Below are 17,189 nucleotides of genomic sequence, written 5' to 3' on the forward strand. Positions count from 1 at the left end.
AATTGGACAGATGGCTTAATAAAGAGCTTGCTATGTAAGCATGAGGACCTGAGTTTGAAGTCCCAGCACCCACGTAAAAGCCGGGCTTAGTAGTATGCACACGTGTAGTCCTTGCTCAGGGGAGGTAAAGACAGGTGGCTCCCTGGAGCTCACTGATGATGAAGGTACCCAGTGTCAAGCTCCATTCTTTACATGCACACCTACATGTGAACATAACCACATGAACAAGCAACCCCCAACACACACACAATAATTGAGAAAGGCATATTTCTACATACTCAATTGAACACCAATCTAGGAAAAGACACTGGCAAAGATACGCAAAGGGACAGGATACACTAGTTTTAAAGGGCTACAGACAGACAAAAAGTTTCACACTGAAGTAAGTATGAATTTAATGTCTGAACATTAAGTTTAGTAACATCAATTTAGTATCACTACTAGAGTCATGAAAAGGTCAAATAAAACTATAGTCAATATTGATCTCCCAGAGCTCCTAAAGAGTGAATCAGTTCAATGACATTCCACACTCACCATGGTTATCTGCATTCTTAAAAGTATGTGTTGAAGGAAAATCATATGCCACTCCCCACAAACAACTGCATGTTCTGAGTCCTCTAGTTCTCAGCCATAGTTTTCGTGACCAAAAAGTCAAAGATCTAAACTACATATGATGACTTGTGAACAAGCATCTTCTCATAAGGGTTCATGAGATGGCTAATGGTTTTCAGTTTCTTAGATTTAATATTTCATTTTTATTTTTAGTGTGTGTGTCTGTGTGTCTATGAGTGTATGCACAGGTGCCCATCAAGACCAAAGTGAGCACTGGATTCTTTGGGGCTAAAGTTAAAGCCATTTCTTTGTGAGTGCTAGGATCTGAAACGCAATGCAGTCCAGATAGAGCAGCGAGCTCACCCATTTCTACAGCCCCGAGATTTCATTTTTAAACAGAAAAATATTCCTAGATAACTAAGTTCTTTTACCTCAGTATCACAGATCAAATATCATAACTATTAAAGTGCTTATTTTTCCTCTAATAGCAAATTCATAATCAGATTCTTGTCAGTAACTTTTGACTTACTCCCAGCAAGCATACATCTTTATTAAAGGACAATATTAGGTGTCTTTAGTTCATGAGAGCATATGTCTTCTTACCAGGCTTGATGAGAGGAATCGTTCCTTAACACACTCACAGGAACTTTAATTTCACCCAGGAAAACATCTTGGACTAGGTTTTCATTATTCCACAAATCAATCCTGAAAATTGAAAATCTGGCTTCAGTCTTTGTGAGCCATGCTTAAGAGTTTCAAGTGGTTTTGATGTGTACTGTAGCATTAATTTTACATGCTTAAAAGACATGTTAGCATCGTCATATACTTCATTATCCAGACTCTGAAAGCAAAGTACTACAGTAACTTTTATTGGAAAATCACAATTTAAATTCTAAATTACATTTCTATTTATTAATTTGGGGGAGGGGCACATGCCGCTGAGTATATGTGAAGCTCAGGGGACAATTTACAGGACTTGGAATTTTCCTTTCATCGTGTGTTGGTGCCAGGGGTAGAACTCAGGTAGAACGGCTTGACAACAAGTGCCTGTGCCAGCTTAGCCATCTCCCTCAGCACACTTTAATAGTCTAGAAAGAGAAACATGTTTTCTAAGTTTGAAAGTTTGTTTTTTCTTTAATCTGTAGCAGTAAGGACAAAACAGTTACTTAACTGAATTTGAAAAAACAAACCAATATAAGAGTACAGTTTCTCTTCTGAAGATAATTAATATGTAAAGACCGGTGACCTAGAAAAACATCGCCTACCACTGTGAACACATGATTAATGTGCTTTTTGGGTAACACACTGTTAACATCACACCTACACATGCATTTGCCAAAGTTTCCTTTCCAAAACAGAATAGATATTTATTTAAGACCTAGGAAATATCACAAACTTCAAACACATGCACCTGTGGCATTATCTCCTTACCTCACTGAAATTTCTGATAGTCAGCAGATATGTTAAGAAGAATAAAAAAATTATTTCTAAATTGGCTTAAATATAATTGCTTTTCCATTCACTATACTATAACCAGATAGTTAAGAAACAATTAAATTAAGAGAAAATAGAAAACAGAATAGGGAAATTAGGTTGTCTTGCTCACACAAGAAATATACTTTGGTATTTCTGAAAAGAAATCAGATTTTGAAAAGATAATTTGGATTAAATTAGATGTCTGTTCCTCTAAGTTTCTTCTATCAATGTGCTAGAGAGTATTCTATCAACGTTCACACAGGAAAAATCAGTTCTCTAGGAAAAACTCAAGGCACACACCTGATTTCCAATTTTTCAATGTCCTCTTCTTCTACTTGGAACTGGGACTTCCTGGTATAACTACTGGATCTGGTTACCTATAAACAGAAATATTTTAGTAAAAAACATTTTAAAGCATCCTTTTCTATCATGAGTTCAAACATGAAAACTCCCAAATATTTAACTTCAAATATAGAAAGAGTCAAGAGTGGAAGTGATTTTCCAAAGCGTGGAAGGTGCACTAACGAGGCACCAGGGAGCTAAGGAAGGGTGGCACACAAGTTGCAGCATCCCCGCCTTCTACAACTTCTATCAACTCTGCTTGCAGCAGCATCTGGTTCCCAGTGTCTGCCAGCAACACAAAGGGGAAAACACCGTGTTCAAAGGGCTACACTTCTAAAACCACCTCAGGTCTTTCCTACCTTTCTCACAGCACACCACCCTACTCTTAATTCCTACTCACATTTTTGCTGAAAATATCAAGGCTGCCGGGCAGAAACTTCAGATGAACATCCACTTCCCACCTCAGGCCTCTCTACTAGAGTTTCCCTAAGACTACCTCCTCCAAGCCAGCCCCCTCCCCCAGTGTATTTAAGTATGTGCTATAAGTATGTATCTATCTTAATTACAGCTTCTAGTCTAAGAAAAACGTTTCCTCTTAAATCCTAGTCCTCCTGTCTCCTCTTTCAGACAACTACCTTAAAAGTAATTCATTCCAGAGCCTGTACTTCCTCATCACCCACTCAGGACAGTAACCACTTTATCACCAGCTTCCTTACTTGTAAAATCTTTCTCCATCACCAAACCTGTAGTCTAATGATATTCCTTAGTGTCCCTCTGACCTGTTCCAGAAGAGCTCTTTGCTTTGAGTTTACCCAAGGATTATCCTGCCACCTCTTGCTACTCTCTTTTCTTCCTCGGAATCTTCACAGGTGCCATTCTGTTTCTATCACTCTACAAACAACTTAAAGATACACGGTGTGCCTGACTTACAAAGTGTTATCATGTCCATCATCCCTTTGAGGCAGGCAGGGCTAGATTTACTATCCTGTCTTAAAAAAGGAAGCTACAGTACAAAAATTAAGCAGCACTTAGTAGCTGAATAGTAAGTGCAGAGCTTCTCTGGTTTTCTTCTGTTGCATCTCTTCACTCCCTTGGCTTTCCTGGCTCTGTGGCAAATCTTGTGTTTTTTTCTTTTTTTCTTTCTTTTGGTTTGTATAGCCCTGGCTGTCCTGAAACTAACTCCTCTCCCTCTCCCTCTCCCTCCCCTTCTCCCCCCTCCCCTTTGGTTTTTCGAGACAGGGTTTCCCTGTAGTTTCTAGAGCCTGTCCTGGAACTAGCTCTTGTAGACCAGGCTGGTCTCAAACTCAGAGATCTGCCTGCTTCTGCCTCCCAAATTCTGGGATTAAAGGCGTGCGCCACCCCCGCCTGACCGCAAATCTTGTACTGTGATCTAAGTTATCACCTACCATATTTCAATCACTAACTGTCCCATTAGCAGGTGTTATTTGTTCCTAAGGCTCATTGTGTAGTTGAGACTGACCTTGAAATTCTGATTTTCCTGTCTGTCAAGGACTGGAATCCCAGGCATGCACCACATCTGATGCCTGGTGAAAGAGTTTTACATGGGTCCTCAGGCACTTCTAATTTCTTTTCTATTTTCCTCCTATAACCAGTTATCTTGAACTGGAATATCTTTCTTCACTGCCTTCTCTGAGCTGTTTGAACACTGAAACCGTAAGTTTTTAGGCACCTGCTGACAGATCACAGTTACTTCTTTCCAGGCTCAAGGATAGTCCATGACTACAATTAAAGCACCTCCAGCCTGGTGCTGAGAAGATCTCATTCACCAGTTTATCCTTTCTAGTCTTTTTTTTTGAGGGGAGGGGGTAAAATAATTTATTTTTATTTAATGTTTATTGATGTTTCACATGCATGTATGTCTGTGTAAGGATGTCAGAAGCCTGGAACTGCAGTTACAGACAGCTGTGAGCTGCTATGTGGGTGCAGGGAACTGAAACCAGGTCCTCTGGAAGAGCAGTCAGTGCTCTTAACCGCTGAGCCATCTCTCGAGCCTCCATCTTTTTATTCTTAATTTTGGTTATTTTCTTATTAAACTTGGTTAAATCATTATTCAGATGTTCTTTCTCTATAATATTCTCTCTGTATTCAGTTATGGAAAACTAGTCTTTCTCTGGACTGTTTTGACACTGAACTCAAGCAGCACGTGCTGCCCGTTATAGCTGTATATATGTATATCTGTGTGTGTTTTCTTATGTCTCATCTATCTTTATAACCTGTCTGACAAAGGGCTCAATGAATAAATGTTTCAAGGCCTGATAGGTAAATTATTATGGCGAGCAGATCTGACCCTGACTTTCAAAAAGTTACTTGCTTGTTATGAGGCCCCCTATATGTATAGTGAACTCCAACCCATCAGAGGTGTGAACAACGTGCAAAAGACAGTAACTTTGGGAGCAGCTTTTTAAAAATTGTAATCTTCTTCATGTTCTCATGGTTGGACATAACAGCCATTACTAATGTAGAAAACTGCAAGTCCTCCAGAAAGGAAGTCTCTTGCATTAGCATGTTTTCCTTTTCCTTTGCTTCTAACCCCACCCCCACCCCATTTCCTATTTCACCTTTGGTATTTTCTTACAGTAATCAGGCATGAGTAGGGGCACCCTGGCATCCTCTCCAAAACAGAAGAAAAATACAAAAGAAAAACTTTAAGATGTAACTATCTACAAATTGTTCTCACATATTAATATCAAATGCAACTCATTCTGTTATTACACAATCTTTTAGAGATTTTGATTTTTAAATTTTTCTATAGTCTTCAATTAATATAAAAAAGGATTTATTAAATACTTGAAAGAATGTCAAAGCACTGTATTTGGGACAATTTCAAGGCTGCTAATGATACACCTTGGTGGTCTAGTGGTTAGGATTTGCTCAAGGCAACTGAATATCTTCCTGAACAAGAAATATCTACAGAATAAATTAGATTAAGGAGAACTTAATGATATAAAGGTCTATCAGGAAGTGCTTCATACTCTCAAAGGAGTCTTGTATTTGGCACCTTTGTTAATATTTTCCTTTAGAAAACTGCCCTTTCACAAGGTACGAAATACAGGCTTCATGATTAGTTAGTTCATCATTAAAGTCCACTGGGAAAAGATTTCAGATCTTCTGAGTGGTAATGCTTGTTTTTCTAGATATTTTAAAACAGTTTGTTCAGAAGAGTCGCTATGTATCTGGGGACTGGAGAGTGTAGGAAGAAAGGGTCCAGAGAAGGTTGACAAGGAGGACGACTTCTGGATAGGTGTGGCTCTAGCTCTTCCCACTTCCAAACACCCAGAGCTACATTGTTACACCATGGATCTACTGCTTCCTGGACAGAAAGTATTAGTTACATTAACTGATAAAGTAATTACTATGGCCATGGTTTACAAAATTAAATCAACTAGAATTCTATATTAAATATGAATATTTATATAAAACAAGAAATTACCTCAAAATAAAAGATTTCATTAAACTGCGGATTGCTTGTTTTCTTCTTTACTTTTGTCTTCTTTTGGTCATTCCTGTTCCAATGTGGTAGAGTTTTACCTTGTAGAACTTAACAGTACACAATTATAAAACAAGCTATTTCCAACCAGGAAGCCTGACCTTTGCCTACATGTTAGGATGACCGAGGTAAGACGATAGTTTGCATACTGTGTAAGGGGACAAAAGCCAGTGAGTTCTCAGAAATTCAAATCGAATATCCATACACAGTATATACAGGCCAAGATTAGATTACCGTCTCCATGGCTGTGAGAGGTTGATTGCCACATTCTCTTTGAAAGTTTTAAACACATCCTACTACATAAGCAGAAAAAGTGGTGAGCAGAAAGGCAGTGAGACTCCAAGTGCCTTACTGGTGTTGAAAACACCTCAGGAACATGAAATGTCTCTAACTCAGTTTACTTCTGGGGTGTAGCCATGACAGTGACTTAAACAAACAAATACTAATTCTCAAGTGAATATACAAATTCCGAGGCATTTATGAGTAAATGTTCAGGGAGTCTAGTGTCTTTAGCCAGACTCAACCTAATGTGAATGTCTTGTGCATTATAGCATTAAAGCAAAAACAACTGTGATTTAAAAAAAAAGTTTCTACTAAATGTGACTTTAAAAGTTCATTAAAGAAAGTGTTCATGAGAAGATGGCTGGTAGTGGCTGTGGCGCACACCTTTAACCCTGGCACCATGGAGGCAGAAGCAGGCGGATCTTTCTGAGTTCAAAGCCAGCCTGGTCTACAGAATAAATTCCAGGACAGCCAGGGCTACATAAAGAAAGCCTGTCTGAGGGAAGAAGAAGAAAGAAGGAGAAAGAGGGAGGAGGAGGAGGAGGAGAAGGAGGAGCAGCAGCAGCAGCAGCAGCAGCAGGAAGAGGAGGAGGAAGAGGAAAAAGAGGAGGAGGAGGAGAAAGAGGAGGAAGAGGAAGAGGAAGAAGAAGGAGGAGGAGGAGGAGAAAGGAAGAAGGAGGAAGAGAAGGAGGAGAAAATAATTTGTTCATGAGATAGAAATCATTAAATAGAAAACAACAACAGTCTCCTAAGTTGCAGTATATTTCACTGCTTATCACCAATAGGCTGGGCTTGAATACAGGCAGCCAGGTGTATATTACTTGAGGTTTTTGTTTTAGACCCTGATGGCCTATAACTTGTCGTGCATACAAGGGTGACCTCACATTCACAGAGATCCACCTGCCTCTGCCTCTCAAGTTCTACAATTAAAGGCATATACTCCCCATTGCCTGGCCAAAGGCTTATATTTTAAAGTACATTTTACAAGTATATAAAATTGAGGTTTTTCCCATAGTCTAGTAAATACATAACTTATCAGAAATGACACCCAGAATCTTTCTGCAAAAACAGAACTTAGTTTTTTTTTACCAAGTGTACACTAGAATTTACTGAAATATCTTCTTTTAAAGCATTATTTTATGTCATCGTTACTTAGCATTTGATCTAAGAACTTTACATTTACAACTCTTAAATCCAACTTTAAACTTGAAAACACAGTAACAATTCAATAAACATTACCTAGAAGGTCCAATTAGGGAAACTGTTGCATAAGGATCACAACTTTGTCCATTTATGAGGGGCAATCCATGGCATGCCTTGATGCTAAGGTAGAATAGAAGAGATTTTAAATTATTAGAGTCAAGTTAACATCATAACGTACTATCTCCCTACACCCTTTGCCTTCTTATGGACTGGGGGCAGCACCCTAAATTCACAAGTACAGGACAAATGCTCTGCAACTGAGCTGCACTCTTAACCCTAAAACATTATTGTTAAGTAGAAAACAACATATTCAAAGGCTTTAAACTCATTTGCCGCTTTTGCAGTTCCAATACACCAACTACTCCAAATGATATATTTGCTTATTTACATGATTATTTCCCAAAGAGAAGTAAACAGTAATGACACGATCAGTACTCAGACTACCATACCACATTTCTTCCTGGTAAATACCAAGGTACATTTGTGGTTTGATAATACATCAAAACTGCTGTGGCTTCTAAAAAGGAAAAGAAAGTCATGTAGCCTTGCATGAGAAACTACAAACCAGGCCAGTGCCAGGGTACCATATCCTCTGCTAAAGCATGAATGACACACAAGGAAATGGTTGTGGTTTTACTTAAAATCTGATTCATAAATATAGGGCACACTTCACACAATTCTGTAGTCTTTCCCACATCATTCCGTAGAAAATGTTCTAGACTGTAAAGGCTAAGGCCATCCAATCCATTTTATGGATTGTAGTTGTATTTACAGAAAGCACAGAACAATTTAATGATCTGATTCTCAAAGTTTCTTAGTAATTATTGGTTGGTTGGTTTAATGTCTGAGTCTTCATTTCCTGTTGCCTAACGGAAGCTCATGAATGCTGCTAATGGCCTTTTTTTTTTCATTTTCTTTTTTCTTTCTAAAGAGCAACACCCCCAGTTTCTCTCTAAACTCACTCACTGTAAATGGGTGAACTGCAAACGGAGCACTGTCATAAAGAGAAAGGTGAGAACAAGACTTACATCTCCTACCTGGGCATCAAAAGTCAAATTCAAAAATTCTGAAACTAGGGCTGGAGAGACATGGCTCAGTGGTTAAGAGCACTGGCTGCTCTTTCAGAGGACCAGGGTTCAATTTCCAGCACCTACATAGCAGCTCACAACTGTCTGTAACTCCAGTTCCAAGGGATCTGACACCTTCACACCAATGCACATAAATTTAAATAACTTATTTTTAAAAAATTCTAAAACTAACCAAAAAAGCATAGACGAAGGAAATATTTTAGCGTTTATATTTTCTCACCAATGAGGCATCATTAATCAACTACCAGTATTCTTATGTGGCTGGTGGGCCTCTTACTAGCTCTGTGATATATGCTGGTCTCATCTATCTTTGACAAAGCTTAAAAGAAAATTATAATCAGAATGAACTGTATCCAAGGAACTAAACTGATACCTACAAAACACTCAAGTACATTCCAGGAATACAGAGTATTTAGTGACTTCACTGTGCAATGTAAATAATAAATATGACTTATTGTGAAAAGAAAAATGTCAACTAAAACAGAGGCGGAAATGTCAGAAAATATAAGAGTAGACAAGGACACTTAAAAATTTTACTTTGTAGCATACAAAGACAGAGAAAACCTTTAAAAATGGAGGTCTAGAGATAGAAAAATGTAAGGTCTGACATAAACTGTGGAGAGGAGCTGAACCAACATGAGAATAAAAGAATTCAGCTTTAGATGTGCATAGCTGCAATGTTACATGACAGTACAGTGGATATGAGACTAAGATTCAAAACAAACAGGTTGAATGTACAAGGTACAGACAATCTTAGACTTTGGAATAGTTGTAAAGATAACATACAGAGATTCTGTAAACCCAGTACTCTGTGTTAACCAATATAAAACTATTGTAATCAAGAAACTAACATTTACTTAATTTTACTAATGCCAATTAATCTATAGATGTCACTCAAATTTTGCTAAGATCCGGGATGCAGTATGACATCCCCCACTACATTCAGATGCCATGTCCTCTTAGTCTCTGTCACCCTGGGCTACCTGCTTTCATATTATTTAATCTGAGTTTGTCTGGTATTTGCTCATGACCAGACTGGGATTAGATATCTTGGTGTCTTTTTCAATACATAATATCAAGAGGTACTGGATGTCTCATTACTGGAAGTGGTATCTATAAGATAACCTTATGGGAAGATTCTCTGAGATTATATAAATATAAATCATACTTAGCATTCCTAGATACTTCCTCATTCTACGATATTTTATCTAGCTATTTATTTCTATCTTATATGTGTGAGTGTTTACCTGCATGTATGTACACCACCCGCAAGTCTGGTACCTGTTGAAGTCAGAAGAGGGTGTCAGGTCCCTCTAGAAATGAAGTTGTGAGTCGCCACTGGTGAGTAATCTAGACTTAAAAATGTCCTTTGAAAGAATTCCATCCAATCCTCCTTAGCCCAATAACCAAGAAAAGGGCACCGGGAAGACAAAGTTTAATAAGCTATCCATACAAATTTCTTTAGTCATGTAAGATGTAACTACTGTGGAAAATTGAGTGAAGAGCACAAAGACCTCTTTGCACTACCTTTACATCTTCCTGCAAATCTATTGTATCAAGTTAAAAAAAATTTTTTTAAGGGGCTGGAGAGATGGCTCAGTGGTTAAGAGCACTGGCTGCTCTTCCAGGTCGTGAGTTCAATTCCCAGCAACCACATGGTGGCTCACAACCATCTGTAATGAGATCTGGTGCCCTCTTCTGGCATGTGGGCAAACATGGAGGCAGAATGTTGTATACATAATAAATAAATAAATCTTTAAAAAATTTTAAGTAAATGTCCAAAATTGAAATCTAGTTCCCAAACTTAAGAGTGTGAAGTTGGGTTTATTTAACCAGCATGTGCATTGATTGAGTTATCTGAAAATAAAGGTGTGGAGGGGTTGGAGTTTTAAAGTTTGGCTCAGTGGTAGAATTTAACTGTGTGTGCCTGGCACCAGGAAACAACATTAGAAAGAAGATTCACTACTATTATAGTCAACAATGTGAATGAATATCAAAAGGAGTATACTAAGTAAAAATAAGCCAGACACAAAAGACTACATGTATTATATGAGTCTATCCGAATGACATTCAGGAAAAAGCAAAATGCCACAGACACAGAGATCAGATTGTGGTTGTCTAGAGCTGGGTGTGAGGAAGAGGGAACTGAATTACATCTATGAATGCCTTTTGTTATAATTTCTTCTTTTGAAACTATGCTAATAGTCTACATTCTCAAAAATAAAATCAGGAAGCTAGAAAGATGGCTTAGCAAATAAAGAGCCCTTGATTCTCTTCCAGAGGACCCCAGCTAGGTTCCAGGTACACATATCAGGTGGCTCACAACAACCTCCAACTTCAGGGATCCAACACCACTGTACCTTTGCAAACACTTAGACATGTGTGACATATACCCACAAAAACACACACGCAATGCACATAAATAAATAAAAATAAACAAATATACCTTAAAAAAAACCCTAGGCCAACAAGGACTAAATCAAGAAACCTAAAATGGCATGTAAATAAAACAAATCTGACTAACAGTACTTCAAATGACTATAACAACCAAACTCAAGCAGGAAAGGAAGTAGGCTGTTAGTCTAGGGGTAAAATCTGCAAACAAATCTTGGAATGTCTTTTTCTTTTTCTGTTGAGAAAGGGTCAATATAGTCCTGGCTGTCCTAGAATCTCTATGTAGATCTCGCTGCCTGAAACTCTGAGATCTACCTCCTCTGATTCCTGAGTACTAGGATTAAAGGCACGCACCACAACACTTGGTTTAGATCTATTTTTAACAGGCTAACTATAGTTGAAAAATCAATAAAACAGAAACCATAAGCAAATAACAACAAAATTTTACTGTCCTTATTAAATCTATTTAAAAGATTCTATTATGAAATTCTTAGAAAAATGCTGTAATAGGTATATTGTTTTGTCAATTCATACACACATGCCAATCTCTTAGTCTCTTTTTATTATTTATGCATCAAGACAGCTAATAAAAGCAGAAAAAATTAAACACCTAAGATCATATGTAATATCAGTACAGACTAATACATAAAGGCAATGCCTTGAAAATTGGGAGTTTTCATCATTACAGTTTGGAGCAGCAATAGGTAAGTAACAACTTCTCTATTTCCTTGCCCTGAGGTTAATGGGTATGTACCTGATAATTTCAGGGTTATTCAGTTATCAACTGAGGCAAAGAAACAGGGCTCCAGAATGAAGGAGTCTTGGTAGTTTGTTGATAAACTAGGGTATGGATCTGAAGGGAAGGAAGAAGTAGAAGACTAGGCTAGAAAAGAAATTTTACAGAGCAGTCAGACCATTAAGAAGGATAAAGAATACCAAATCTGCAGGAAAAGTGCTGGCAACCCTAGGGGGTCCACTTAGAGTGTCTTGTCGTGTGTGTGTGTGTGTGTGTGTGTGTGTGTGTGTGTATAGTGTCTTGAGTTCTTCAAAAAGATATCCGCTAGATACAATTTTCAAGTCTCCAGTGCTAGGAAGTCACAGGATCTTGCCTACGACATTGACATACCTTAATGCTTATAGAGATGTGTCATTTAACCGACAATCAATAAAAATTAGTTGAGTACATAATGACTTGCCATAACCTGAGTGGACCAGATGAAAAATAAACTGGATTATCAGCTTGGTAAAGAAATGTTAGATGAGAGTTTCATTTTGAAGTTTCTGAAATACTTAATAAGTTGGTCTAAGAATGTAAAATAGAGAATTATTTCTAGGTAATTTAGGCAAAAAAATAAAAATGAAAAAAGATATGCTTACTGTACAACAAGTTGCTGGCACACTGTTCCGTTCTCTGTTATCAGTTCATTCAGTTTTAATTCAAGGTGAACTTTTCCCTATGACAAAAAAAATCATAAACTGAACAGTCTATTTTGCTAACAAAATATTACAATGTACTTTTGTCACACATATTTAATTATTCACTAACTACTCTCACATGGCTCTGCCTATACTTAGTGGTTAAATGCCTAATAGCCAACAATGTATATATCAAAGTTCTGAAAGAAAACAGTCTAATACTTGTATTAAATACAACACACAAAAATTTATGAACTTTATGCCCTGTTTAATAAATGTTTATATACCTCAATGACCAGTTTTTCCTTAAAAATGGCACTTATGTTTTTAGAAAAATTAAAAAAAATTAATTCCTAAAGCAGTAAAAGTAAATTAAAGACAGTAAGAGTCAATTTTTTAAAACCTACTTCTATAAATTACTAAAGATCAATTTAATATCTGTTGTCTTAGGGGGTACTATGGGAACAAAGGGGAACAAACAGACGTCTAAGACACAGTCACTACTTAGGAGTTCACAAACCAGGAATACATAAATTAAAGAGTAACAATACATGACCAAAATCAAATAAAACAAAATAAAACAGAGTTCTCTCTGACACAGAGCTGTTAAGAGGTGGGTTTAAAACAGTTTAGTAAGTTTAAAGGAATTTAAGCTGTCAGTTTCCTTAAGAAGAGAATTAGGAACAACCTAATCTAGAGCTTGGTCATCTTTTCCCTTCACTGGCAACGAGCAACTCTAAACTGGTTAACAACTAGTGCTGCACTACCTCCAACAGTGCCAAGTGGAGTTCTTGGGATGTAATGTCTAGTGGCTGGTGAACTCAGTGATCTTATCAGAGGAAGGGTATTTACTCTCTAGGTGTGGCTTCTCTTCAGAGCCCCTTTAGACAACTGTTCAAATAATCTAACCTGAATCAGCTTTACTGCTTTATGAGGACTTGTCTTGCAAGAATGAATCTCAGGACCATTAGCTATGAAGTTCAGGGGAAGATGAATAATACGTGACAAACATTAAATAGTTATGAGTCATAATACAACAAAGGTCTGAATGAGAGAGCTTGAAAATTAAGTTCTAAAGAAACAAAAGACATCAATGAGTAAAATCAGCAGTTATGTAGAGCTGGAATTAAACTGAGAAACAATCCAGGAAAAATCTAGGCACATACTGATATAAAATCACACATATCTTACAAACTATATCTTTTACCATTTCTGCATTTAGCAGTCACAACCTCTGTGTTTCAAAACTGGCCTTGAAGGTCCACACTACACAGTAATTTCTAGTATTACTCAACTGGAACTTTAAGTCACATGTTCTGTCAAGCCAACACATGTGTATTACTTATCCAGAAAGGCAGTTTGTACAATGAGCAAACATCTGCATATTAAAGCAGTTTCACTATTTTAAAACACATGCATTTTGTAGTCTTACAAATGTCTCTCAGAAAATGTCTAGAATCTACTGTACTTCTGAGCCAATAAAAACCATTAAAATAAAGGGGGAAAAGTATTCACAACTAAAGTCAAAGTACGTAATCCTAGAAATAAAAGATGCTTAATGAAATTCTACCAGGAATTATTATCATTGACTCATGCCAGGCTAGTATATTAATTATTCCTACTAATGGTCAAGAGAACATTCCTTTGGTACTAGTTAATAACATGACTGTAAGCCGGGCGGTGGTGGCGCACGCCTTTAATCCCAGCACTTGGGAGGCAGAGGCAGGCGGATCTCTGTGAGTTCGAGGCCAGCCTGGTCTACAAGAGCTAGTTCCAGGCCAGGCTCTAAAAAAGCTGCAGAGAAACCCTGTCTCGAAAAACCAAAAAAAAAAAAAAAAAAAAAAGAAAAAAAAAAAATAACATGACTGTATGTTAACCTGGTCAAGAAAATACTGAAGATAGGACAGACAGACATATATTATTAGGAAGGAACACTAAAACTGAAAGACAATTTATAAATCAAGAAAATTATAATTTTTTGTGTTTTTTTTCGAGACAAGATTTCTCTGCAGCTTTGATGCCTGTCCTGGAACTAGTGCTTGTAGACCAGGCTGGCCTTGAACTCACAGAGATCCACCTGCCTCTGCCTCCTGAGTGCTGGGATTAAAGGCTTGTGCCACCACCGTCCGGCGGAAATTATAATTTATAAACAATTAACAGTACCTAATTGTTTACTGGAAATTAATTAATTGCTGTGTGTGTGGTCACTGGCACACCTGGTGCTGTGTGGAGGTCAGGAGTTGTCTCCTCCACCTTAGATGGCTCTGGAGATAAAACTCAAGTTGTCGGGTTTGTGTCACAAACGCTCACCCACTGAAGCTCTCTGCCGGCCTCCACTGTCTACTTTCATAAAGAGATAATAATTGGTTTATAAAAAAACAAAAACAAAGACAGTTACAGCTGGGTAGTGGTGATGTACACCTTTAATATCAGCACTTGAGAGAGAGACAGGTGGATCTGAGTTCAAGGTGAGCCTGGTCTACAGAATAAGTTCTAGGACAGCCAGGGCTGCACAGGGAACACTGTACCAAACTACAAAACCGATTACTAATATGGCATGTAATGTTAACCTGAAAACATGTATGTGCAAATTACTACACTAGTATCCACCAAAACACTGAGTATTATTGCACTGCCTTTAGTAAAGAAAGTGAATGTAAATTGAAATCACACAAACTGCTTTTCAGTGTTAAAAAGGCAAACTGCACTGAGCATGTGTTGTCACCTGTGACCCTGGCACCAGGAGGCTGAGGCAGAAGGAGGGCAAGTACAAGGTCAACAAACACTGTACAGCCAATCGTCTCAAAGGGTGTAGTGTGAAGCGGCGGGGCTGCGTCCTGCCACCCGGCTGCCGGCTAGCTTTACACCCGAAATAATTACACGGAAACTGTATTCTTTTAAAACACTGCCTGGCCCATAGTTTCAGCCTCTTATTGGTTAATTCTCACATCTTCCTTTACCCCATATTTAGTACTCTGTGTAGCACCACGAGGTGTGGCTTACCAGGAGAGATCTTAACCTGCGTCCATCTCGGAGAGGAGAAGCATGGAGACTCACTATGGCGAATCCCTGAAGCGTCTCCCCAACTCTACTTCCTTGTTCCCACAATTCTGTTCTGTCTACTCCACCTACCTAATTTTCTGTTCTTAAAGGGCCAAGGCAGTTTTCTTTATTAATTAACCAATGAAAGAAACATAGACAGATAACTCTCCTCCATCAAAAGGGGGGCAAATATGTGAACAATTTAGAAAAATTAGTGTTCCCTGATTATTTTTACACAAAATTTCTTACATATCTCATCACTGTATAGATTTGGATTATAGAAAAAACAAATCTCTGTCTTATAGAAAGTGTACTCATGAGTGCAGCAAAACCTGATATTGCCAGCCTTATAGCCAGGGATAGTAGCTTTAAAGGCCATATAATCAGATTTGGTTAATGAGACAGAAATGAAGTGGCCAGTGCCATTCCATAATTGTTTTCTTAACCTCCCCCCTCAAAAACCCACAGCCCCAAATTATTTCCTATGTGTTTTACATTTCAATGCTCAGTAGTCTATCAAAAATTATTAAACCAATGACAGAATAAAATACGTGTGTGTGTGTGTGTGTGTGTGTGTGTGAATAGCAGATTTTAAGAAGAGTGGGAGTTTAAAATAGCTAGCTTAATTTTTTTATATCACTGTTTAGACCAGGTCAGCATCAAATTTATAATATGTACCCCTGGGTTTTTTGTTAATATTCTTATAATAATTATTATTTTACATGCCGACTAGTCTGTTTTTTTTTTTTTAAACAGAAAATAAAGTGAAAAATCCAGTAAATAACTGGGAAACATGAAAAGAATTAAGTGAAAAATTTAGAGCTCAGTAATAAAGTAACTGAAATGAGATATATTTAACATCAGATTGGCTGCAGCTGAAGAGGAATAAAATGGAGAGGCTAGCCGGGCAGTGGTGGCACACGCCTTTAATCCCAGCACTCGGGAGGCAGAGGCAGGCGGATCTCTGTGAGTTCGAGACCAGCCTGGTCTACAAGAGCTAGCTCCAGGACAGGCTCTAAAGCTGCAGAGAAACCCTGTCTCGAAAAACTAAAAAAAAAAAAAAAAAAAAAATGGAGAGGCTATCAGTAGAAAATACTCATAATAAATCTCAGAGAAGGAAAAAGCATAACAGACATGTATATATCCTGATAGCAAATAAAAATACATGAAAATTTATGCACAGTTTAGAAAAACAGAGGTACTCAGGCAAAATGCAATGCATAAAGGCAAAATTCCTCTCATGTTTAAACAGTCTTTAAATTGTGAACATTAACAATTTTCTTATAAAAACAACTCAGTATGTTTCAGGGTTGATTAAGAACTCTGGCTGCTCCTGCAGAGGACCCCGGTTCAATTCCCAGCACGTATACGGCAGCTCACAAGCATCTGTAACTCCAGCTCTGAGAGACCTGATGCCTCTTCTGGATTCTAAGAGCACCAAATACGCACACGGTCCACATACACACACTCATGGAGACACTCACAGACACATAAAATAAATAAATCTAAAAACAAATTCAAAAGAACTTGGTATGTTTCAACTGTTTTTAAAATCTTATGAGGGAAGAAAAAAAATAAAAACTTATATGGCTTCTGACAAATTTTCGCTGCTTGCTTTTGAGATCAAGTCTTGCTATAATGCTAAGCTGCTCCTGAAGTCAGAGTAGCTACTCTTCCGGCATCAGAATCCAGAGTAGCTGGAATTACAGGTGTGCATCACCACGGCAGCTCACATAGCTTTATCTATAGAAACTGCCTCTGTAAACAAGTTTGGACACAACTGTTTGTCACATAAAACACAAAGTTTTACTTTATAACCTCTTTTATATTAGTGGCGAGTCTGTTTTTCTCTTTGAACAATAATAATGAGATAAAGGTACAGTGGT

At 37.8% G+C, this 17,189-nt stretch overlaps 1 protein-coding gene across 2 annotated transcripts in view; it reads right to left on the reverse strand.

Moving 5' to 3' along the window:
- The window catches only part of Rasa2 (RAS p21 protein activator 2), a 110,312-nt gene that overhangs the window by 51,420 nt on the left and 41,703 nt on the right, over positions 1-17,189 (reverse strand). For both annotated transcript variants that reach the window (XM_038323756.1, XM_038323758.1), the window contains exons 5-9: positions 12,223-12,299; positions 7,400-7,483; positions 5,822-5,894; positions 2,329-2,405; positions 1,156-1,257 (exon numbers count right to left, since the gene is read on the reverse strand). In XM_038323756.1, the coding sequence (XP_038179684.1) occupies positions 1,156-1,257; positions 2,329-2,405; positions 5,822-5,894; positions 7,400-7,483; positions 12,223-12,299 (413 nt within the window). The remainder of the gene's footprint in view (positions 1-1,155; positions 1,258-2,328; positions 2,406-5,821; positions 5,895-7,399; positions 7,484-12,222; positions 12,300-17,189) is intronic.

Source organism: Arvicola amphibius, chromosome 3, assembly GCF_903992535.2.
Source record: "Arvicola amphibius chromosome 3, mArvAmp1.2, whole genome shotgun sequence".
In the NCBI taxonomy this organism is placed as follows: domain Eukaryota; kingdom Metazoa; phylum Chordata; class Mammalia; order Rodentia; family Cricetidae; genus Arvicola; species Arvicola amphibius.